The sequence below is a fragment of the Perissodus microlepis genome, chromosome 22 (genome assembly GCF_051167445.1).
Source record: "Perissodus microlepis isolate ML-2025 ecotype Zambia chromosome 22, ASM5116744v1, whole genome shotgun sequence".
Lineage (NCBI taxonomy): Eukaryota > Metazoa > Chordata > Actinopteri > Cichliformes > Cichlidae > Perissodus > Perissodus microlepis.
This window is the reverse complement of record NC_140481.1, coordinates 18,619,648-18,644,792: the sequence shown is the minus strand read 5'-3', so window position 1 is coordinate 18,644,792 and position 25,145 is coordinate 18,619,648. Positions and strand designations below refer to the sequence as shown.

The following is a 25,145-nucleotide window of genomic DNA, read 5'->3' as shown; positions in this document are numbered from 1 at the left end:
AGAATTAATAATATAATATTTTGTCAATATGGATCAAACACTCTGAGGAATGTTTTCAGCACCTTGTTGGATCTAGGCCAAAGAAAATGAAGGTAACTTTGAAGGCAAAAGGAGTACTAATGAATGGCGTTTTAGCAATGAGTTATTACAGCAGAGGTTTTTTTTCTTCATATATTACACCAATGACAGAAAACAAAAACAACACAACAATTACAAGTTTCTGTTAAATAAAACAAAACTCCCAGGAGGACAAAGTACACTTGGGTAACCTGATTCTTGTTATTCAAAGTAAGCAAAGGGGTCAAATGCAGCATTTCTAATGTTACAGAGGTTCACATTTCCCTTTTCACCTGTAGCAGGTTTGCCAAAGCTAATGGTTCAACTGGCTTTTTGTTTGTTTGTTTCTGAGGGAATGAGGGATCAGATAGAGGACCACAGAATTTCAGTTTATATAGTTACTGTGATGTACACCGTCTGCACACCGTCACAAACTTTAGTGAACTTTTTAAAGTTGGGCAGTCATGGTCATGTTAAGACATGTTACTTATCAACAACTAACAAATATCAGCTTGCTTTGAGAAGAAGAAAGTTGTTCTTAAGAGAACATTTTTAAAAAACTACTATTACAGTGACGTTCCCTTCTTTCTTTCTTTTTTCCCCCACAGTACAGCAGATGTAAAGGAAAGTCCTGGTGTTGAGACTAGACACATAAAAGTGTTCTCCGTGTAGTCGACCACTAAATATTTGGGTTAAGACTTGTTAGTGGTCATGTCAAAAATACAGTCAGTGTTATTTTTCGATTAGGATGACTCATAAAAAGAAGTTGAATGCTGGAGTTGTGGGTGTGTTACAAAACTACTCAGCAGTGTCCGCAGGGGGACAGTATTTCCTCTGCTACGTAAACACAGGCATGGTCAACGTGTCAAGTCACCAGCTGCAACAAGGAAGAAGTTTTCTAACTCAGTGAGTTATTTCACAAATAAAAGCTTCGTCCAGGAAAAGTAAAAGTAGGTAAAAAAAAAAAAAAGTAAGAGTAAAATGTTAAAGGTGGTAAAATTGTCCAGGTGATTTTATTTGGATTTGCAAATAATATGTTATTTTACTCATAAGAGCTTATCAGAAAATAACATTTTAGCACAAATTAATCCAAATTCTTAATATGTGTTGCCTTTTTAAATAAAATTCTTTATTTTTAGATGGCAGCTTATTTAAAAAGCATCTGACAAGACAAAAGTGTCATCTTCTGCCATTTGTAAGTTTTACAAATTAAAGAAACTTTTGACAATTTGGGAGAGATAAGATACACACGTTAAATGGTAGACAGACACTGCAAAAAAACCAACAAAAAACCCCCCAAACAAACAAATACAAAATTCATCCAAATTAAATAACACTTTCATTTGAAAGATAATCATCAATAATTTTGTATGACATATAGTGCCACAAATGTTTATTTCATGCACGTTTTCTGTGTTGTGTGTCGAACATAATGCAGAATGCAGTTTGTCCTACTCTGCTGCAACCTATTAAAAAGCTATTATAAATTGTAGACTTTAGAAAACAAGAAGAAACTGAATTGCCAAAGATTTGAACGATGATGTAAGTGTTCTCACTTCCATTTATGTGTGTGAATGAGAGTGAGACAGTGAAGCTGAGTAGAGGTAGTGAATTATTGAGACAAACAAAACCCCAAAGAAAAGGCTAACGTTTGATCATTCCCTGTAGGTTTGATATCTCCTGCTGGTTCACATATAGAGACAGGTGTGGACACTTACGGTAGACTGAGATAGTTTGGACATGTGCAGAGGAGCAGCTGCATGTGTATATATGTATACATACACATGTATACATACACACACACACACACACACACACATATATATTGCTTTACATCGGTTCTTCCACCGCTTATTAGAAAAGCCTTTATTGTGAATAGCCTTTATTGTGAAATTATCATATTACATATCGGAAGTTTGAATGTTGTTTTATTTTGGTGTTTAACTTGACCGCGGTAATCAGACTCGGGGAATGTACCTCGGCTGTCCTGCCAGGTTTTTTCTGCTGCTACACATTTTCAGGTACTGCTTCCTGCGAAATGGAGACAACGGTGTACACTTCAGCTGTGAAGTAAAGGAAAATCAGGGGGAGGTTGTACGACGGTAAGTTTTCACCTCGTAGCTCGAACCAGCTGAGCTTTTGTAAGATCAGAACTTCCTTCTCTTCGAGGCTGCTGGGATGCTAGCAATTTTTTTTTTTTTTTTTTTTTTTTTTTAGCTTTGTTAGCTTGTAAAATTTCCTTGTTAAAGTGTTGGTCGACAGAAACCTTTATCCGACACCAAATAAAGGTTTACGAGCGCGAAGGGGTACTTATATAAACCACCCACTTGAAGTATTTGTTAGTGAGTGAGCATTTGGCTTCGGCTCAGCTGCTCAGCAACTCTTTGGGCGATTAAAGTTAAGTCACTAGCCATCCGTAGCTAGCAGGCTAACCCTGGTTAGCCAAGTGGAAATTGTAAACAAAATTAGATCGTTTCTGCGCTGAGCTTCACACGACGAGTAAGGTATCTCATGCATGAACGTTTTTACTACTTTTAAAATAAGTTGACAGAGCTGGGTCTTTCCAGCTTTTAGTTTAGGGCTCTAAAAGCCGTGGCCACAGTTGAACTTTCGGAAAATATGCAACTTTAGCCAAAGTTCTTCTGCATTTGTGTTTTGTTAGACATTTAGGCTAATATATAAATATATACATATATAGTATACATATATGTATGTATGTATGTATGTATATCTATAAGTGAAGACGGTTTGCTTCTCTGTTTTGGGGTGTGTGGGGGAAGGTTAATGATTTTACACTAAGTAACCTGCATGTAAAATCAATTTAACTATTACATTATGATCTCAATACAGATACTTCTGTACATTGTTTACTGCTGTCGCTTTGTGTCACTGTTTTAATTAGTAGTAGCATATCAGTTGCTCAGTCCTTCCTCGATGGCGGTGCTGACTTTTAAAGCATGCATGTTAAATAAATTCAGGGCATCTTCACTGGGGCTTTCCGTCAGTGAGTCACGGTGCTTTTGCTTGCTCTTGATCCCCTGTAGCATTTCACTTGAACAGAATTAATTCCAGATTTGGGATTTGTACACAGAACCAAACCATTTGTGCTGTAGCTTTAGGAAAACTTGGTCAGTTCGGTGTTTTAATGTAGAAACTCAAACTTTACTGTTCTTTCAGTGGCACAAGTGACTTGGTTAGTCAGCTTTTTTGTTGCTGTAGTACTACTGCCATGTTACACATAAATATATGTTATTGTTTACATCTCTTGAAACTAGGAATTTGTTTTAAAAGAAATATTACACATATCTTATGCACCTGCTATTTTCGGATGAGAAAATCTGTTTTTAAAAAATGTATAAATAAATAAAGAGATGACTAATAGAGGTCAGCCCCTCGTGGAAATTCATCAGAGAACTTTATTTACTCAAGCATGATTTGCATTTTTCCTTATTACATGATCAGAACACCTTAGGTTTCTGTCAGGTAAGGTAACACCGACTTATTGTGTCCTCACCTGCCTTGCCTTTAATAAAAAGTACATTCTTAGCTAGGTAAAACCCTTGACAGGTGTATTGGTAGTTTCTAAAAAGTAGGTTAAAATGTTCTTCTTGTACTTTTATGATATAATACATTTTTCTTTTATTTGCAGCTAACCAAGTTTGGGGACAGAAAACAAGAACTGGTTTCAGCTGATGACTAGTCTCAAATTGTCAAATCTGCTGAAATGAAACACCTTCAAAGCTTCTTGGTTTTATTTTATTTTATTAGTAACCTGTGGCCGAGCCACAGAAGACCCTTGAGCTGAAGCAACATTTGCTCTATTGCAATAGTGCCTCTTATCTTATTAGAATGATACACGTATGTTGACTTTTTCTGTGGCTTGTTGAATGAACTAGCATTTGCTAGTATGTGCTGGGAACTGACAGAGAATACTTAAACATCATTTTTTTACTGTCAAATAGGGTTAATAGGGTTTTTAGGGTTTTCTGCTTGTGACAAATGATTAAAATGTGAGTCTTTTGTTATGTGGGAACAGTAATAGGTTATATTACAGCTTTATCTTTGTGTTTATGATTATGTAACCAGGAATCCAGATAACATAAAATAGACTTCTGAAGAATATCGTAGTAAATGTGCATAAAACTCACGCTCGTCTTAAAGCAGGACATATTTTAATCTTCAGCTTAGTTCTGTTATATCCCTTCTACTGTAGCTTTAGTAGACTTCGGCAGTAGAATTTCAGCCAAATAAATTTAAAGGCTGTCAAATCAGTGTGTCCATGGCTTATATTGCACAGTGAGCCTCATCTCTGCTGGTGAATTGTGAGTCGTTGTTTGTGGGGGTTTCTTTCCTCCTTCATTGTAGAACAGAAATAGCTAGTGCTGTCCCCCACCCCCCATAAATTCACCAATCTACTTCCTGCTCTCCTGCTGTTTATAGTGAAAAGTCTTTAGCGGACAGTGGAGGGACTGTTATGTTATGTATTGATGATGAGATGCACAATGTGGAGAACTGAAGGAGTGGATTCCCCTAATGTCTCCTGTTCTGCCCTAAAGTAATCTGATTTCAGTCCTACATTGGGATAAACTGCAGCTACAGATGAGTGTTGGCCCCCCAAAAATATGACTTTCGTTCCTGGGAATCTCTTGACATCATTCATGACATCTGTGTTTGCCCTTTCACTTGCTGTAAGACTTTGGCTTTGTAATGTTTACATCAGGCTGGCATTATGAATTATGTCTTCATCACCAACTTTGCTGTTAACTCAGATGATTTAGAGGGTACATGAGCTTCTGTGGTATTCTTGGAGGAAGAAGAGCAGGACAGTTAAGACTGAATGAATAACTGGATTTCAGACAACAAGTCGTTATTGAACTATAAATTAGTAACTAACAGTGGACCAAAAATTTAAATCCTAAATATCGACCTACGTATGCCAAACACTTTAGGAACGCATCACCGGTCTAGTGAATTCAGCACAAGGAGGTTTTTTTTTTTTCCTTATTTATATAGTTATTTTCCCATGAAAAGTTTCCTTTCTGCTTCCAATCATGGTCACATAGTGGCACAATACATGTCCTGCCAATGGCTTTATACAAATCCACTGACCCGTAATGATGGTAATGCATCAGCAAAGAAAGGGAAGAACATGACTTGCATCTAGTAAATATGCTGTATTTCCTAAGAGAGTGTGACTCAACTATAGAAGAACACAGCCATTCATTTGAAGTAGGTTTATTTTAAAGTTTGTATTTCTTTTTCCTCTCTGGTTGCTAAGTATAATAACAGCTGTTTTCTTGTTAAATATTTGCATAAGTCAAACACCACTGTGTCAGTTTTGAGCACTGTAAAATATTTTAGGTACTTTCTAAAATGAAGACCTGGGTGATATTTAACTGCGGGTTCATATTTGAGAATTAAAGGGGCAGCGACACAGGAAGTGACTAGCAGCAACCAGAAATGATATTCAGCGATTTCAGGTGACAACCAGTGAAATAACAGCTGGCCACGTAAAGGTGGTGTGTCCCCGCCCAAACTAAGAGATGGTATGGATATAATTGATTGACATGTGAGAGGCTGATAGATTAGAGAGTTACTTTGGCAGTCAGAGCATCAAATGTCCACTAACCCTCAAACACCAGCTAAAAAGTGAGGTACAAAATGCGAATTACTTTCTTTGTTAACTGGAGAGTAAAACTGAATGCAAGTATCACGTTTGTTACAGTGATCTCTTGAAAAATCTGCTCGCTGAACATTTGGCGTCTGTCGTAGCTCATATGTGTCTGTATCTGTCTGGTAATGTGGTTACTTTGGAGTATATGTCATGTTGGAAACTGAAGTGTACACAGCATCCAGTGACACAGACGTGCATTGCCATAGCCAGTCAGTTGTGAAAGTAACCACAAATTTCACAAACGTTATTGGAAGTTAACACTTGAATTTTCAGAGCGTCTGGATAGAAATCACCAAGCAACTTGGCATTCGTGATGGTATTTATATCCTTTTGATTGATTGCATTGTTTCTTCTTCTGCCATTTTTCTAATTGACTGGAAGAGAAAGGATCACCTCGAGTAGAGATATCCCACTGCTAACCAGTGTTTTGGCGGCAGTGTGGGCAAACCATGCATAAGTATAAATGCTGACAGCGGCGTTGGCTACATGGCAGGCTCTACATAAGAAAGATACAGAAGTATAATTTCAGTTTTGTTTGTGTGAAATGAAAAGCAGCGGCATAAAGCCAAAGTTGGGCATTGTCAACATCCAACTAAAGTAAATGTTGTTAGGTTACAAGATTTACTATTTACTATTTTATTACTTTTAAAACTTTATTTGGTTCTGTTCGTTCAGGCTTTTAACACAAACCTTTTAACGTCTTTAAAATACATATTTCCCTGATGCTTAATGGAGGACTGGACGAGGGCATGCTTGCTAAGGGTGAAAACCCCTCTCCACAGGCCCTCTGTAGACAAATACCTCCACAAAGAGACACAACCATAGTACCGTAAATTAACCATAAGCCTGATCGGAGGGGAGTTTAGGCCTGGAAAGTTCTTCAACAACCGTGTGGTTATGATGGCAGAGTTCACAACCCTGCTGTGCTGCAGAGAGAGCAATTTGCTCTCAGCTCTGTTTGGAAATGCTTAAGATTTCAGTCTATAGACGGCATTAACTGTGCTGACGCAAAGCTCGATGCACAACAGCTCCGTGGTTGGTTTCATTATTTCCTGTTTATGGTTGGATGCAGCAGAGCTCACTCAGAGTGTCTAATGTCCATTCTTTATAACACAGCCTTATTATTTACTGTGTTTATATTACAATGTGTTGGCATGTAGAGCTTAAAAAAGTTTGCAAATAGTTATGTCTTTTGTTTTGTGTCTTGACTTGTGAAATTTAAATGGTTCATTTTTCTCGTTTATCTTTGTTTGAAGCTCACAGAGATGAATAGATATCCCTTTGTGAAATAGGAAAATGATATCAGCACTTCCTGTCCTAGGTGGTAGAAAGTCATATTTCCCTGCTGTCTCCATGGTGATACATGAAGATTAATGTCATAATGACATGATAGAGTTTTGCTACGCAATCATTACACTTCAAAAGAAGCTGTTGTCTCATCACTGTGTAGCAGATACAGTGGAAAAGTACCTCGCCCTGTTGCCTGTGACTCTGTTTAGTAAATAGCGCAGCATCAGAGGCATTCGCTCATGTACAGCCTGTCCCCACTCTCTGTTTAATGTCAGACATTATTATTATATTTGTCTGGCAAATAATGGGCTCAATAGAGTCATTACCCTTCAGGTTTATTTCGATGTCCAGCTGAGAGAAAGTTGGCCTACACCTTATGAGTGCGGGGAAATTGAACAATAACCTTTCTCCAGTTTGAATTTGCTTTCATGCGTCTGATCCTGTGGATAGAAGCAGTGACAGCTGTACAAAAGTTAAATTATTTCTTCTTGGTGTGATATGTAAACACAGCTATGTAAAAAAAATAAAAAAATAGATTTTCTATAGCGTTTGTCATCTAGTCTCTGGGCTGTCCCCTGGCCCCATGCCATGAACTTTGAATGCATTGTCATGATCAGGAAATCTGTCCTCAAGCTGGAATGTAACCAGAAGTTGGCGTACGTGATGAAAACTTTTCTGAGGAACATTCAGAGCCACTTATTTCCAGTCTAGGATGGTAAAAGTATTTTTATCAATATCCCAGGGAACTTGCATCATCTTTACCTAAATATAGACTTACCAAACTCACCGCCAAAGACTTTCCTCATAATGCTATCACATTACCGAAAAAGCACCCATAGTCAAGTGCAAACTATTTTAAATCAACATGAGACGTGCGTCAGATGATGAGATCCGAAATGTGACGGACTGGGTTCGGTTCAAAAATAGAAAAAGTAGATTATAAAAACAAAAACTGGCCAATTCATGATACAGGAAATGCCACATCTGGGTTGACAGCTTAGCCGTTTAAAGTACAGGACCGTAATTATGTTAGCCTAGATTCCCAAGGCACAAAACAAATGTTTTCTGGTTCATTATGAAGGGTGTGTGACTCTGGGTTGGGAGGTGAGAGAATTCAGCTAGGCACTCAGTGAAACAGATATATAAATGCCAGTTTAATCAACACAGTATTTCTATTATAGTGTCTAGTGTGCTGTCCATCAGCAAACATTACAGATTTATGTGCCCCAAATATTAGCTAATTTGTTATTTATTAGTAAAATAAGTGACAAAATTCCTCTCCGAGTCTGAGTGCACCTCCTTTGGGGTAATTATGGTTCAACGATGGCAGTGAGCAGGCAGTTTGTGGGCGGCTTTGAACTGCCCATCCACCTGCAGTGTGTCAAAACTATGTGGTACAACCGGTCTGTGGACCGGTCTGTCGCTTGTCCTGTTGTTGGTCCATCAGCATTGTCTACTGTCTGCGCTTTTCATGCTGTATGTATTTATTTATTTTAAAATCTTTGAGGTGGGGGCTGTTACTCAGGTGGTAGAGCGCGTCCTCTACCAATTGGAAGATCGGTGCATCGATCCCTGGCACATCCTGCCCATGGGTACCCTTGAGCAAAATGTTGGTGTGTGAGTGTATCCGAATGTTGGGTATAAGTGCTTAGATACAGTAGAGTATAGTGTAGTATAGTATGAATGTGTGTGAGATTTGGTGAATGAGGCTTGTAGTAGAAAGCTCTTTGAGTGCCCAAATTGAGTAGAACCGTGCTATATATGTACCAGTCCACATCTCATGTTTTTTTTTTCCCTTTTCTTTTGTTATCTACACAAACAGAAACAATCATGGCGTCATAAATAAAGCATTATGGCTCTTCTTGTATGTAGTATACAGCTTGTTGAGCAGCACTCATGTGACCAAGTGGAATAATAAATAAATCAAGTTGACAGCAATAAGTTATGTTACTGTAAGTGCAGTAAAAACTTCTGAGCAAGGCTTATACTGAAATGCAGAGAAAATGTCGTACTAACTACCTAGAAAGGGTTGTCCTGTGGATTGTTTCATTGTCACTGATATCTGATCTAGTTTCGTGAGTCTGATATTGGATTCAAATATTGAATCAGCGCAGTCCAAGTCTGTATAAGCAGCTTATGACCCAAAATCTATAAGTCAAGTGTGTCACATTCAAAATACCTGCAGTACTACAGTAGTCCAGACTGTAATACAAACACTTCGGTTTGCCAGGCGCAGGCAATGCTTATGACTGTTATTAGTGAAGCCGTTTGTCATTCTGTCTTTTTCACAAAGCAATATTACAGCAATAAGAGCTACTAAAGAAAGAGACACAAGAGACGCTGGACTTTCTTATTACATAAAACAGATAATGACAAACTTTAACTCCAAGGACATAAATTAAAGTTGATAAAAGGTGATAACTTGCAATACATGAAAATATTATTCCAATACTAATATCAAAATTCAGTCTAAAATTCATATTCTGCTGTGTGTTACATGTGATAATATTGTATCATTGGGTCTCTGGTGAGGTTGATATGTGTCCTGTTGTTTTCACTTTATCTGAGTTTAAGAGCTACTTTTGGAATAAAAATATTATATCATATGGAAAACATTTAATATCAGTTAATATGTACATTAGATTAGAGCTTGTCCACATGTCTGTAAAACCAGTGGTGACATTTTGATTGGATTCGAGGGGATGAAGCGTTCCACTGGTGTGACCTTACCGCTGAATAGATCAGGGTGATTTTTCGGGTCAGCACATGGTATTAAATAAATGGAATCATCATCAGCGACATGTTGACTGTTAGATGCTTTTATTTAAGCTGATGGACTTGTGTTTACCTTTGGAAGTGGAAGAAACACTTTGTAATGATGGTACTGGAAATAGTTGGAAAAGGATGTTTGTTTGGGCGAGGGCCAAGGGTTCTGTTTATAACTTATTAATAGTTCAAAAATGACCAAAAGTATTTATGAAATTGAGGCTTGATGTGCCAGCATGCACTCATAGGGCAACAGCGTAAAATGTTCCATTGCAGTTTGGCTGTGCACCTAATTGTCTCTTTGCAAAATTACAGGCAAGAGAAACCTGGATTTATTTCCTTTATTGCAGCTCAGCAGCCAACATGTTATTGCTCTGGTCTCAAGAGCTTTACGTGTTAAAACCATTACCGCAGTAACGCCAAGTGACACTTTTTACTGCTATTTCCCCTTCTTCATTTTGACACACAAATTATAGTGTGGCTCTAAATGAAAGGCAACTATGTGGCCTTACACTGACCTGCATCTTCATTTGAAAACCATGGGATTAAATCATCTCACGATGGTAGTCATAACACTGCATGAGCTGATGCGAACTTGGCGATTTCCTTTAAGAGTTGACTGAAGACTGAAAGCATTTATTCTTTCTCAATAGGATTTTTACCCTGAGGTTGTCTCAAGAACTGGGACACCATCCCAGTGTGTATGCATGCATGTGATTGCCCCTGAGCCACAAAACCTGAATACATGCATGTGCGTGTGCTCGCACAATCGCGCATACTGACCTAAGTCACATGGAAAGTCCCACTCAGGCTTGGCACGTAGAAGAGGAAGGATTTTCCAGTTTAATTATGCCTGAGGGTGTAATTTCACATTGACTTGTGGTTTGCTTGAAATTGCTCTTCTGTCTTGGTAAAAATTTCCTCTTGCTCCATGTCTTGGTTACTTCGCCTGGTGTGTCATTACATTGTGTTATAATGTAGGACTGCAGGATTCAGGCATCACCTACACTTGTGCTTCCCATGTTGCGGTTCGCCTGCTGTATGATAACTTGCCTTCAGGGTCCCTAGTCTAATATATGGAAGATTTACTGCTTTTGTTAGTCAGTGACACACTGTGCATGTGTCACCTTGCACACAGCAGCTTTTCATAGTTTAAATTTCAAATACAGAATCTCTTATTTAAAGAAAGGAAAAAAAAAAAAAGTAAAAAAAAAAAAAAAATGGAGTCACCAGTTAAGGTGTATTCTTCTTTACAACTTTCATTCTTTGGCTGCAATGCTACAGCCTAATGAGATGCAATTATGGTTGACACGCTTTTCCTCCTTTATCTTTATGTGACAGTTAAATGCACAGCTTAACGTAACATTAAAAATACTTATGAGGTAAAGTCTAGAAAAAATGTCTGCTGGAAACCTCTAGTCTTCTGCACAATGTTTGTTGTAATTTCTTCCTAGCAACCTGAAGTGCTGTACTTAACAAATATAAAGTTTAATTATTGACCTCAACCAAGTGGTTAAAACAGAAAGAAATACTTGTATATTTTGTGTCATATGATGACAACAGTTGTTAACATTTAAGGCTGGACCAATTCAACATTTCTATTTCTAAAGGCTCCAGTGATGAATTTGTTGAGACCGGTTATTTTATACCGAATCTTGATGATTCCACACGGATTTCAGTGAAAAGATAAGATTTGAGCTCACCATTACACAAATATTGTTGTGTGGATTTTAGTGCTGAGAAAACTATCGTTTGTGGGGGATTTCACACATCAGTACAGCATCTGATGTGCACGTAAACTGAAGGCTCCAGTCACACAGGTCTAGAGACCAGTTGGCAACCACCAGTCATGAGTCAAAAGTTAGTATTTACTTACTAATAATTTACTAATACGAAGTTAGTAAAACCCCATTTATGTAGGCCTGGAGAGCAGTCCCAGCTGGGAAATATTCACCAAGCAATAGTGAAACTTTCCATTGCAAACCAGTAAAGGCTACCGTTAAACTTAAAGTAAAAGTTGCACTGTTTTTGATACATGTTGGTTTCAGTGGGAAGGCACAACTTTTACTTTGAAAGTAAACATTTTGTCTCACTACCACACCTTGTTTAGCTTGTGGGTGTCTGCAGATAAGTTGACATCTTTCATGCAAACTGCAGGTGACCACAGCAATGTGCGAGCAACCAAAGCAATAACCAGAGGCAGCACCCTCTTTGCAGCCAATTTCACCCAGCAAGCTCCAGCAACCACTACACATTTTTCCCTAATGACCGGAGGTTGCCAAAGGGTTGCCAGCCAGTCTCTTGATTGGTGTAATAAACTTGTACATCAGATAAACATATATAATTCTACTTATTAAACTAACAAATGGCAACAGACTTCAGATAAAAACAATGAAAAGTTAAATATTTATTGGTGTTTATCTGTTATACTGCTGTCATTTACGGTCATAGTTTCTCCTCTTCAACACACACGCATGCACACACACGCGCGCGCACACACACACACGCACACACGTATGTAGAGCTGCCAAGAGATAAGTGAAATAAAATACTATTCATTGAGTTGATGGCAACACTTTATATTACAGTAATGCAGTAAAAGCTTACCAACAACGGAAACATCAAAGTAACTTCCCCCTTGCTGTGTGTGTGAGAAAGAGCAGCTTATCATTAATATATACGAACGTTTATGCACTAAGGGTTATCCTTATTTACATTACTCATTATGTTAATGACACAACTGGGAATGTGCAAGGAGCATCTAACTGCAGGTGAAGGGCTGTGTAAATAAAACTGGCAGCTATTAACCATAATTAAAGTCTTTTATATTATAATAACATTTGCATTGTAGCTATTAGGTATGAGGGCATATGCTAATGGTAGGTACTTATCAGTTTTGTCCCAACAGTAATACAGATACAGTCCTGCATCTGGTTTAATACATTATGTGTTGTCAGATGTGCGTTTGCCAGTGTATTGCATACATCTGTCATGTTCATACGTGCGTTTCAGGATATTTGTCTCTGAAGAGATGGGACTCTTATGCCGTGACACTGTCTGCAGACTACTGGCTGTATTTAGAGCTTGTAGATGTGCAAAAAGTCAGCCGAATTTAGTTTCAGTCAGCATCAAAAGGCTACTGGGATGCATTTGAGTTTGTTTTTTTCTTTTTGAACCTGCCTGCTGCTAAACTGGGAGATAAAAATGGCAGTTTGGGATCAAGTCATTTGATCCAAGCAGCTTTTTTTTTGGATGTTTGCAGATTTTATTGGGTGTGAGCACCTGAAAGACCGCATTTCTGAATTTTATTGCATTTATAATCTTTTAATGGCCTTTTTAAAATGCTTCAAGCTCGTGATCAAACCACTAACCAGATTCACTGAAAGTGTTAAAATGTTACATTAATTTAGTTGAGTGTATGTTATTATTAGGTGCCGAACTGAATCTGGTTTCAGGCTCTGCAACTAAAGACTTTTTTTCTTTTTAGCCTTCCCCAACATTAAAGTAGTTGACGCTGACTTCGGCCTACATGCCATGGTACTTAAAGGTGGAAAAACAGCAGCCAGTCAGACTGAGGTTTGTAGGTTACGAGAGTGCATATGGTTGCTTTGTCCCAGTTTAGATTTGCAACAGGCTTGTTAATTAGTCACCTTTTGGCTCCCGCTGGAATTTTCCTGAAATTAGTCCCTAATGGCAAACACAAGTTTGCAGCCTGCAGCAGCCAGTAGAAATCCGTTTTGTCCTTTATATTGCTTTAGGGTTTTTAAAATACTTTGCAATTCATGATACAAACATGAGCACAGTTATATAGGACATGTCAAGTGAGGGCAAACTTGGAAAGCGTTGATTTCTGTGATTCTGTTTATTTATTTATTTATTTATTTATTTATTTATTTATTCATGTATTTTTTTTAAAAATACTGCGAGAAGATAAAGGTGTGGAAACAAAATTGTGTTTAGAAGAGCGTGCATATTTTGCTGAAAGCAAAACAATCATGGTAAATTTTGTGTTAGGTCAAAATGTTGTGTACTCCAGGGGAAACTGACAAACGCAAGAACAGATAAAATGTACCGTTTCTCTATTAAAGAAGGACACGCAACACATCATTCACAGTCAACAACATTTAAAATGATAATGTGTGTTTTGGATGGATTGGATAAAAATAGGCCAGGTCAGGTGGAAGGTGGTTAGGGTTAAAAGAACTTCATGAAGCATTTTTGATCTCATTTGCTAGATTGGATTAGTCAATGAAATTTAAGACTCGCCTCTGTTATGCCTGTTATTTTGACCCTTAAACCCGTCTCCTTCACATCCACCACAAGTGCGTTTTCACGCTACTTTTACAGGTGAAGAGCTATGCTTAAGTTGTGCAAACAAGCAGTGAAAGTACTTAAGGCAAGGTGAGGCTGCAGAGAACTACAGGCACAGCTGTGGCTGCTTTTGAGATCTATGGTGGAAACACAGGATTTGTCTTGTTTTGCCTACACTTGACTAATACACACTCTAGGGAAAGCATGCAGCTATGTGAGAATAATAACATGCACACACTCCGAGGCACAGAAGACACGCCTGAGAAAATGCCTGCAGTCTGCCAGAAAACTCTTAAACGTCAAAGAAGTGGTCACGCTTTAACACAGAGGCCAGTGAACAGCCTCACGGATGGCTGTCTTGCTTTTAAGATTCTCTTTAGTTGGTTGGTTGTTTTGCATCTTGAAATAGTGTTGCCTCGTTTTGCAGCCAAGTGGTTCTGTTTTTGCAGCAGATAATTAAAAATTAATGCATTTGACTTCAGCACAGCACCTGATATTTTCCTCTCTCTCTTTTTTCCTCAGGTTTGTGGCCTACATCTGAACTTGTTCATCTTAGCCATAAAGGAACCCCTTAAACTGGTGTTACTTAAAACAAGGGCAGATCATCTCACATACCTGCACACCTCCTAAACCAGGTTCCTGCCACCATGTCCTAGATAGCAGTCTATTTCCTGAGCATCTTCCTTAAACCCTAGTCCCTCTTTCCGTCTTCCTTCTCCGTACCATCTCTAATCCCCGATCCCAATGTGGTAATTGCTTGTCACAGCACCAGTGGCGCCCAATTTGGCGTGATGAGCAGCCTGCACCAGCAGCATCATGGCAGCACAGGCTCAGAGCGAGATCTTCACTCTGCTGGCTCCTCTGTTAGCCTCCCCACAGTTAGAAAGACTCCCAAGAAGCGCCGTCTTTCTCTCCATGCAATCTTTGGGCGCCGACGCCGGCCCGAACGTGACCCCAAGCGCAAGGCGAGGGCTCTGCAAGCTGAAGTTGGGGTGGATGGTGTCGTCAGCCTCGAAACTGCACAGGTAGAGACTTTGCAGGATAAAACTGCAACCAACTCTCCATTAGATGTAGCATCAACTTCTTCAGTGCCAGGGTCTTCGTCAGAGCTGCTGGAGTGCCCTTTGTGCCTACTGCGCCACACACGCGATCACTTCCCAGATATCATGACCTGCCACCACCGCTCCTGCGCAGACTGCTTGCGACAGTATCTGCGCATCGAGATCTCAGAGTCACGAGTCAACATCAGCTGCCCCGAGTGCGCTGAGCGCTTCAACCCCCACGACATCAGGATGATCCTGGGAGACCGAGCCCTCATGGACAAGTACGAGGAGTTCATGCTGAGGAGGTGGCTGGTGGCTGAACCTGACTGCCGCTGGTGCCCAGCCCCTGACTGCGGGTAAGAACCACAGCTGAGGGATTAGATGGCCCCCTGAGTGAATAACACACAGGACTAGTTGGTGTAGTTCAAACATGATACACAAGGCAAAAACTTTGGAAATGAAGGCTTTCAGATTTACATTCAAATGTAACTGAAGAGTAGGAAGGAAAGTACGTGTAAATTTCAGACAGCTTCCAAAATTTTAAGCCTGTGATATTATCCTAAAATAAAATTGCAAATTCATATGGGCCAAAATCTTAGTTTTAATTACCTGAGATGTGCCTGATCTTATGTAACTTTGATTAAACCAGTGCTCAACTCCTAAAATAACACACTAAGGCAGAAGATCAAGGAAATTTCAAGACTGTAATCTGACCCTGTGAAGTTTACTCCAGCTTCTGCATTGATGTCTCGGCTAAAAATAACTCGTAGCAATAATAGCCGCATTTAATCTGTCAGTCAAAAGCAGCAAGCAGTTAGTTTATGATGATGCCCGCTGTGTTCAGACTGCAAATAGGTTGTAAATGAGCAAATATTCAGTACATAACCACAAATGAAGGAGCATGTATAACAGTCTGAACAATACATGAACTAATTTATGGTTGGATCAGGTGTATTTTACTTGTTCTTCACTGGCCTGTGCACTGTATGTCCTCTACTGGCCAATAACACGCCGTTTTAGCTTCTGTACAATTAAGTCCTTCTTTCTCCTGATTGGCTGTACTTGGCTAGCTTGTAACCTTGTGCTTCTAAGCCCCGCCTCCCATCAGTGTAGCTGTTCCTTAAATGACCATATAAGGAGATTCATGATCAGCTGACATCAGACTAGAAGACCCACCACACAGCAAGCATTTTGAGTAGTATAAAGGTTTTTATATACGCGGACCAGATTATCTGAAATTATGGCAGTGTTTTAGCATAAACATTCAGCATCATGTGACAGAAAATAAAGGAAAGCATAACACACCCTTCAGTGATAATAATCTTAAAATAAGGCGAAAAGTTATTTAACCTAAAATAACAAGTTATAAGCTGAATGAAAAAAGACAAAACAAAAACCCTATTTCAATTATTAAAGTTGGAAAAAATTTGCAAGTATTGCAAGTTGCTGGTTTGGGGTAAAAACGAGCTCTGCAAACCTCCTAAAAATGTTAATAAACTGCTGTTTCTTGCAGTTGGAAATCTTTCTTTTTTTCTCTCTCTCTTATATGTCAGAGGCAGTACTGGGTTAAGGTCAGTTCAGGGTCTTGTATGTTTAGAGCTGGGAGGGACTCAATAGTTTGCTCACAGGGTCCTGAACTGACCTGCATACGTCTCTTGCTTCCCATTGCACCATTAGGCCGTGACTGCCTCCATGCACACAGCATACGTGTACTGCTAATGTACCCTTACATCAGTGTGTATTTGGTTTTGCTCCAGGTGCTGGCTGCACTGTTTTGTTGTTTTTTGCTTTGTTTTTTTATATTTTCGCTCCAGTCAGCCATGATCAGTTCAGCTCTGTTGTTCTTGTCTGCTTCAGAAATGGTTTCACCCTTCACTCACTCTCATGACCGTCTTGCATCAACAGTGCTGACCCTTGTCTGCTGGAATAATGGCTCTTTCATGAGTTTGTTGCAACTCAGCTACAAACAGCTCAACTCTGGCTTGCTGCCACACTCCTCGCTGGTTAATGCTCTCAGTCTTTATTTTGTATAATTGTGCAAATTACTGGGCTCTGTTGGTCAGCTCAACTGTGAAGTTTGTCAAATTTGAGTCCTCATTATTCCTTAAATAAACAGATGAATCATCCTTATGCAGTGAAGTTTTGCTCAGTTTCGGATGGTGTCCTATTTAGTTACATGCAAGCATAACCGAAACAGTTTTTCTATTTTGGGCAAACTTGGGGTTTCTTTTAAAAGTAGAGCCCAAGTATATCACTGTAGGTGTTACACTACCAGTTAAAACTGGTTGAATTATGGTCTGACAGTAAAATGTATGTGAGGAAAACAAGATGGGGATAATACCAAAAGGCCATTTGGCAATATTTTACCACTTTTTACAACGTGCCATCAGTTCACCTCACTGAGGTGTTAGTGGAGACTGTCTGGAAGCTGTGCAGACTGGCTGTTTTGTTTAAGTACATGTTCACATTCAGCCTCTACTGCTGCTTGTCAAATGTGTCAATAAGAGGATAACAGAGTTTATCTGTTAATGCTTACATTCACTTTCATTTCTTTCATCAGAAACTTGGCATGTGATGAATAGTTTTATATATTTACTCTACTGCTTCTATTTTTTTGTATTTCTTTTTTAACTTCCTCCTTCCTCCACTGACCTTGACGAAATGTTAGATGTAATTATATAACTTTGCATTTAAGATAACTCTAATCTACCTTTTGTAAGGTTAGCCTTAAGGTTTAGTATGACTAACTTGTCTTCCAAACGTATCATTTTGCTTCGTTCGCTAACTTATAAATCCCATCGATTCCCACCAAATAGCGTGCCTCTTTAAGTTTCCACTTTGTTTCCAGCTGCAGTTGCTGTTGCTCCCTTGCTGTCAGCTGATGTTAACGGCTATATTAGATTAAATGCTTATCTCATTTTAACAAAGATCTTGACTCACAGCTGTGTACGTCAGGCGGTGCTGCAGCGTCTGTTTACTTAGATTGAATTTTTTATTTTTTTCCTGGGAATTCATCCTGAACTGAGTAAGAGGCTCATCCTCCATGTTCTCCTCACACAATCACATTTAGAAATGTGGAAGATGATCAGGGTTTGAGTGGAGCAACTATTTCCTTACAAGCTACTGGCTGTCACACTGTTTTTGCTTTTCTTCACGTCCCCGTGATAACCATCATGCAGGATCCTGAATGCCTCTGAGTTTAAATGAAGCTGTCATATCTGCTGCGGTATCTAACACAGAAACCACCCCCCATGTCTCACCCCTGGAGGGACACGAGGGGGGCTTTGAGTCAGCAAGCTTGGGGGAAACAGTAGTCACTACCATTCATAATATTCTTGTCACTGATATAAAAGCAGGTTATTTAAAGCAGCAGTTGTGATGGGATATAAATGACTGCTGCAGCAACGGGCTTTTATGGTGTCACTTTGTCAAGTTTTATGTGCTCATTTATAAAAAGAAACATTCCTGCCACAAAAAAAGCCCTCTAATAAGCCACTGTGATGACTGATGTAGGTTGCTATGGTGATATGCCGTCCTCCAGATTTGATTATACCTGTAGCGGCAAGTCCATTCTGTCTCACCAAATTTTATTTACCATCATTTCTCTTTTTAGTTATGCAGTCATTGCATTTGGATGTGCCAGCTGCCCAAAGATCACCTGCGGGCGTGAGGGCTGCGGGACAGAGTTCTGCTACCACTGCAAACAGCTGTGGCATCCCAACCAGACGTGCGACACCGCACGGCAGCAAAGGGCCCAACACTTCCGGCTGAGGAGTTTCAGGTCGTCCTCACTCAGCTACAGCCAGGAGAGCGGTGCTGCAGGTAGCCCACAGATAGGTGCTACCATACAAAGCTCCCAGATTAACTTGACCTGTTCTTTGGCATTACACATTAAAGGACACTTGTGATAAATTCACAGTGCACAGAAGCTTTATCATTATAAGCACAATATTCAGTCTGTTTTATTCTGCACCAGGTGATGACATCAAACCATGCCCTCGCTGTGCAGCCTACATCATCAAGATGAACGACGGAAGCTGCAATCACATGACCTGCGCCGTCTGCGGCTGTGAGTTCTGTTGGCTTTGCATGAAAGAGATCTCTGACCTGCACTATTTAAGGTAAGACTTCCTCCGCCCTTTGCTTTTCTTATTTTTTAGGTTTCCTTTAATATTTACAGCTTAATATTTACAGCTCTCTTTCTGTCTTAGCCCTGTGAAACTATTTTATCTCTCTCGTCTCCTCCCAGTCCATCGGGCTGCACCTTCTGGGGGAAGAAGCCGTGGAGCAGAAAGAAGAAGATCCTGTGGCAGCTTGGCACATTGGTGGGCGCTCCTGTGGGTATCGCCCTTATTGCTGGCATCGCCATCCCTGCAATGATCATTGGCATCCCTGTCTATGTGGGCAGAAAGGTGAGAGCTCCCAGCAGGCAACAGGGGTACAAAATGTGTTTATTCAGAGAAGTGAGAAGTGGTGAAGATCTTGCAGATTAGTACAGAGAGGTTGTGTTATGCCTGTTTTTTTGTTTGTACCAGTTTTGTGTTCCTAGTACAGTATCTTGCATGTAACAAGTTTGTCAAATGTCAGCCTTGAGATGTGGGGACAAAAGGAGGTGTGTGTTCATCATTTGTGGCTTTACTGCAAAGCGCGTGAAGTTAATCCTACTGAACAATTATTCCCATCAGATTCATACTCGCTATGAAGGCAAAGACATCTCCAAACACAAGAGGAACCTGGTGATAGCTGGCGGCGTGACGTTGTCTGTGATCGTGTCTCCTGTGGTTGCCGCGGTCACTGTTGGTGAGGAAAAATGTCTTTCTTGTTTTGTTTTGTTTCACCATCTGTGCCTTGATATTGTGCCTTGCTTGTACCAACACACTGAGTTTAAACATGTTTCGCCCACCAGTATTTTCTTAGTTAATCTGCTTACCTTACCTAAATGTCAGTCATAATAATTTTTGTTCATGTTGTGTTATTTAGGAATTGGCGTTCCCATCATGCTTGCGTACGTCTACGGTGTTGTCCCGATCTCCCTGTGCCGGAGCGGAGGTTGTGGAGTCTCTGCCGGCAATGGGAAAGGAGTGCGAATTGAGTTTGACGATGAAAATGACAACATAGGCAACGGTGCTGCAGCCACAGGTGAGAGTCTTATACTGTACACAGGCTATGGGAAGAACTTAAAGTCACAGTTCAGACAATAATGATCCGTTAATGAATAATTAAAAATGTTGTTTTAAGCACCATGGTGCTCTGCATTTAGCTTAGGTCAATTTTCAGGTTGAATATTTAGCAGGGTTGATAGAAAAGATTGCTGTATGAGTTTGTTCTCACGGTTAGGAATGCATACCAGTCATTACTCTTACATCTAGCCATGCCTTTGTTTTTATGTGCATGACATTCACAGAAAAGTATTCAGGGCGTGTGACTGTGTGAAATGACTGGCACGATATCAGCAATTGTGATGAACTAGGGGCTCTGCGTGACGGCGAGACGTGTTGTTTCTCGCAGCTTCTGTCATCAATGAAAGTCATAATTATTAGTACAGACGACAGCGAAGACTTTGACCTTTTCAGAAACATAAGGTGTGAGCGTGATGATGTCCTTTTGATTTCAATGAGAATTTAATGAATGTTGTTCCAGGATGCATGGTAAAGTCATACCAAGTTCACTCCTGAGTTTATTACTTATGTGTGTCCACTTTGACGTTACTGACCATGCTCCATTTGTATTAGTTTCACTTCTTTGGGCATTTATAGTCACAGGATACAGTAATACTATATCAGAAAGCCACATTGTTGCTTTAGTTTTGTCCATCAAACTATTCTGTAGCCTAATAAAAGCTCACACTGTGTCCCCCTTTTCTCTGGTCAGACACAACCTCAGTAGCGGAGACTCGCCTCAACAACGCCAGCCTCGGCGATGGTGCGAGTGTTGGTGGTCTGACGGGCCTGAGCCTCAGTGTGAGCGGAAGCAACATGGAGCGCTGTGGCGTAAGTTCCACCCAGCGGGATAACATGAGTGACAATGCCAGCACCACAGCCCTCGCTGGGACCAGCATCACCGGAAGCCTCTCGGGCAGCTGCTACAACCGGTAAATGGACTGGACTGGACTGATTGTGTGATAAGCACGCCCAGATGAGCCCAAACAGAACACTGTCTGAGGGAAAATCCAATAGCTATTCTAAATTGGTCGTACTTATGAATGGGTGTCTGTTGGCCCTGTTAATGGACTCCACTTCTCAGCTGATGAAAGCTGTGATAGGGTTCAGCTCCCCTTCTCATGACCCTAAATTGAATATAAGGGGTTAAGAAAACAGACAGATGAATTAAAATTAACCCTTAACTGCCTAAATTTCCTTAACTCCTTTCTTTAACTCAGCAGTGCACTCAAAATAAAAGCTATGAGACGTCATTCTTTACTTTCATCACTTAAAAGAAAAAAGCATGTTAGTCTTTTTTTTTTTTTGTATTATTTTCTCTTCATCGTAGAAATTTTGCACTTCTATGTGAGTGGCAAATGGTGCAGTCGCACAATGTTATCAGTGTCTGTGTAGCTTAGAGCTTTCCAAGCTCCTTAGACCATTTTATCAGTGTTAAATGTTTTAGGACTGAAACTACATCGATGGGCTTGTTGTTCACCTGTCAACTGGACTTTCTAGTTGTTTTGACTGCTTTTACTTTTCCAGGATGGAAGTCCAGGCCGACGTCCAGAAGGAACGCTGCAGCCTTAGTGGGGAGTCTGCCACAGTCAGTCTGGGGACGATGAGCGACAACGCAAGCACAAAAGCCATGGCGGGGTCCATCCTCAATGCCTACATGTCTCTGGAAAGGTCAGCACTCAGATTATACACATCCTCCTTGTTCCAGTAGGAATTTGGTGACCTAGATTTGTTAGACTTGTAGGCAGCTGCCCTATGATCCAATAAGTTAAATGTAGGTGATTTGATTTTGCAGAGACAACAGTCTGGAGGTGCAGGCAGACGTGGAGTCTAAGCAGGAGAAGGTGAGACACGGAAGCGCCAGCAGCAGCCTGGATGAAGCCAGCTGTAGTAGCAGCTCTGCCGGCCTGAAAGGAGCTACGTGCTCGTGTCCCTCCACCTGTCGCTGTGCTCAGCAAGCCAACCACTCCTGCCCCTGCCCGCCGTGGTCAAAGGACGCCTCCACCTCTGGGGTCAAAACGAGCAAGGGCAAGCGTTGGAAAAAAGCCAGCAGCATCAGCAAAGGAGAGGCAAAAGTTAACGAGATGCAAGCGGACATGGACACTCAGCTTCTGGAGCAGCGCAGCACTAATTCCTCAGAGTTCGATTCTCCGTCCCTGAGCGGCAGCCTTCCCTCTGTGGCCGAGTCGCACTGTAGCCACTTCTCATCTGAGCTCAGCTGCTCAGACCCCGAGACCTCGAGACCGGCTCCTGCACCCTGCTCTCCCCCGATGGACGCCCACCCTCATAATCCCATCACCGCCTTCAGTGACGTCACCATCACGCCCATGCCAGAGGTGGAACACGACCGCCTTGAGCACTTCCCGCCTCAGATTAGCCACTCAGCCTTCACCTGCCGCCTGCTGTCTTCATCTCCACCTGCTTCGCCAAAAGAGGGAAGTAGCGGGACGTTTCTGTACATCAGCGAGGAGAGTGTTGGTGACACAGAGCCAGAGAAGGATGAGAGCTTGAAAGAGACCATTTGCAGCGCTGTGCAGCCTGTAAACCAAACGAGAAAACGCTGTATACAAACGGACATCTAAAGGAGCTCTTCAGGCATGATACTGCACAAACACAGCAAGCTCAGTTAGCCTTATCACCCAGTGCCACTGTTAAAGGCAGGCACCGTCCCTACCCTCCATGCATTTTGGGAAGCTGGTGATCAAGATTAAGGCTATAAATGAATTATATATATATTTTTTTAGAAATATCTGAATGTCAGGGTTGAGGTTTAAGTCAGAGAGGGAGAGAGAGGGAGAGATTTCAGGAGCAACAAGAACATGACAAGATGTGTGACATCTAAGCGAGATGTTAAAGCACCCAGCGGTGCGTCAAGGCCTATAGTAAGTAGAGTTGCATGTACAGGGACAGGTGTGTAAAGCAAGTTATCAGGTGGTGCAGAAGGTCCAGCTTTCATGATGATCTGCAAACTCTTTTCAGTCCTGGTGGGTTTTCCAAATCCCACAAACCAGATTTGACCCTTTCCCTCCCCAAAAAAGAAAAGAAGCAGAACTGAAAAAGCCGGATAAGAGCAAATAAAATGTCTTGACAAAACTGAGCTGCTATAAAGAAAAAAATCCACACCAACTTCTCCTTGAGCACATTAGCAAAAAAGAAAAAAAAACGAGCAAAAACCAGAGGGATGTGTCCCCGCTGTGGTCCACCACCAGCTCTTTCTGTGAATTCTTTAAATGGCAGCGAGAAACACCACAGTCGGAGAGGAGCGTGGAGGCGTCTGCCAAGCATTTACACTTTAGAGGGACCAGCTATTCAGCCGCAGATTTTATGGTCTGCAATCATATATAAGAAAAATATTATCTTTGCTTTTTGTTTAAAACGTGATTCCTGTCATGTGTTTGCTTATTTTATTTTCCATTTTGGGAAAGTTGGTTTTAATGTTGAAGCCCTGTGTTGGGTCCAACTGTTTATTATAAGCGGGTGGGAACTGTGATATCAGAAATACTCAAATACTCATCCCTTCATCTCTCCTTTTTTATTTGTTGTTGTTTTGGTTGCACCTGTGCAGATATAAAAACCTTCACTGCAAGCTTTGAATTGAATCGTGCGGCGTATTTAAGAAAAGGGATTTTTAAGCTGTTCCTTGTAAACAAAACAAAGCAGATCCCAACATTTCAACAAGCATTTCAGACTTGTTTTAAAACTAGAACTACTAGAAGTACCCACGCAGTAAGAACAAGCGTGTCAGGCACACCGCAGCAAGTTGCAGTCAGAAGTTTATCCGAGCACATAAATCTTAATCAGTATTCAGTAGCGAATGTACAGTAGTAATGTTAAATTGTTGAATTTTTTCCCCCTCATATAAATCAAAAAGCTATTTTTTATTCAGAGCTTTGGGTGTATTTTAACTACAACATGTTTTTGTGATGTTTCTGAAGACCTTGCAAATGATTAATGCAGATAATTTTATAATTATTGAACCTACAGTGCCTTTCGGGGGAGGGGGAGGGGTTTTATTGTGTTTTGTTTTTGTTCTCTGTGTGTTTCATCAAATGATAAATGTAAAAACAATTTGATAGTTATTATATTTGCCACATAAAATGCACCAAAACTTGATAAACACCATTCCCAGAATGCTAATGCAGACTGTCGCAGTAGCTGGTGTTGACTACCAAAGAGCCGCTCTCAGGCCGCTGCAGTGGACACGTCAACAGTGACAGAATAAATTTTTTAAACAATCTACTTTAGTGCGTAGAAATTGAAAATCAGAGCAATAAAATATTGGATTAAACCCAGTACTCACAACCAAAATGTTTATCTGAATTTAAATCGTTGTTAGGATTATTTGTTTTTAATATTCCCCTGAAGTAGCCAAAGTTTTTAAAGTTTATGTCACGCACAAGTTGGCAATAAGATCCCTTTAATCCAAAGTAGTCGGCATCATGAGTATCGTGAGCACAGTGACACTACAGACTACGTCTAGCTTTCAGCAGCTGGAGCACATTTTCAGCCCGACCACAGATTGCTCCTCTGTGACGTCAGGCAGCTCGTGGTGAGCTGGCTATCTGCTAAAAATAAATAAAATGTTTTGGTAAACCTCACAAGCCTCCAGCTGCAGGTTATTCCCTCCATTTTGTAACCTACCTGCTGCTGAAAATGATACAACTTCAGAGTCAAATAGATCCTCCGAGGTTTTATTATTTGGAGACGAGTGGCAGGTGTGTTTTCTAATTGGGTCAGATAAGCTTATGATATTTTAAAAAGTATGTATTACCTAATTATTTACTTTATAATGTGCATGCAAATGCATATCGTTTAATAAACTTCACAATCAAGCTTGCTGTGATC

The 25,145-nt window shown here is 40.4% G+C and overlaps 1 protein-coding gene across 1 annotated transcript; it reads left to right on the top strand.

Annotated features, from left to right (window-relative positions):
* The first annotated feature begins 1,992 nt into the window (after positions 1-1,992).
* LOC146362928 (E3 ubiquitin-protein ligase RNF19A-like) lies at positions 1,993-25,132 on the top strand. Its single transcript, XM_084919043.1, has 10 exons — positions 1,993-2,159; positions 14,621-15,497; positions 18,755-18,963; positions 19,118-19,262; positions 19,391-19,553; positions 19,827-19,941; positions 20,122-20,280; positions 21,013-21,232; positions 21,828-21,971; positions 22,096-25,132. Exons 2-10 carry the CDS (start codon positions 14,890-14,892, stop codon positions 22,880-22,882), a joined length of 2,550 nt encoding a protein of 849 aa, XP_084775169.1. The 5' UTR covers positions 1,993-2,159; positions 14,621-14,889; the 3' UTR covers positions 22,883-25,132.
* Positions 25,133-25,145: the final 13 nt, after the last annotated feature.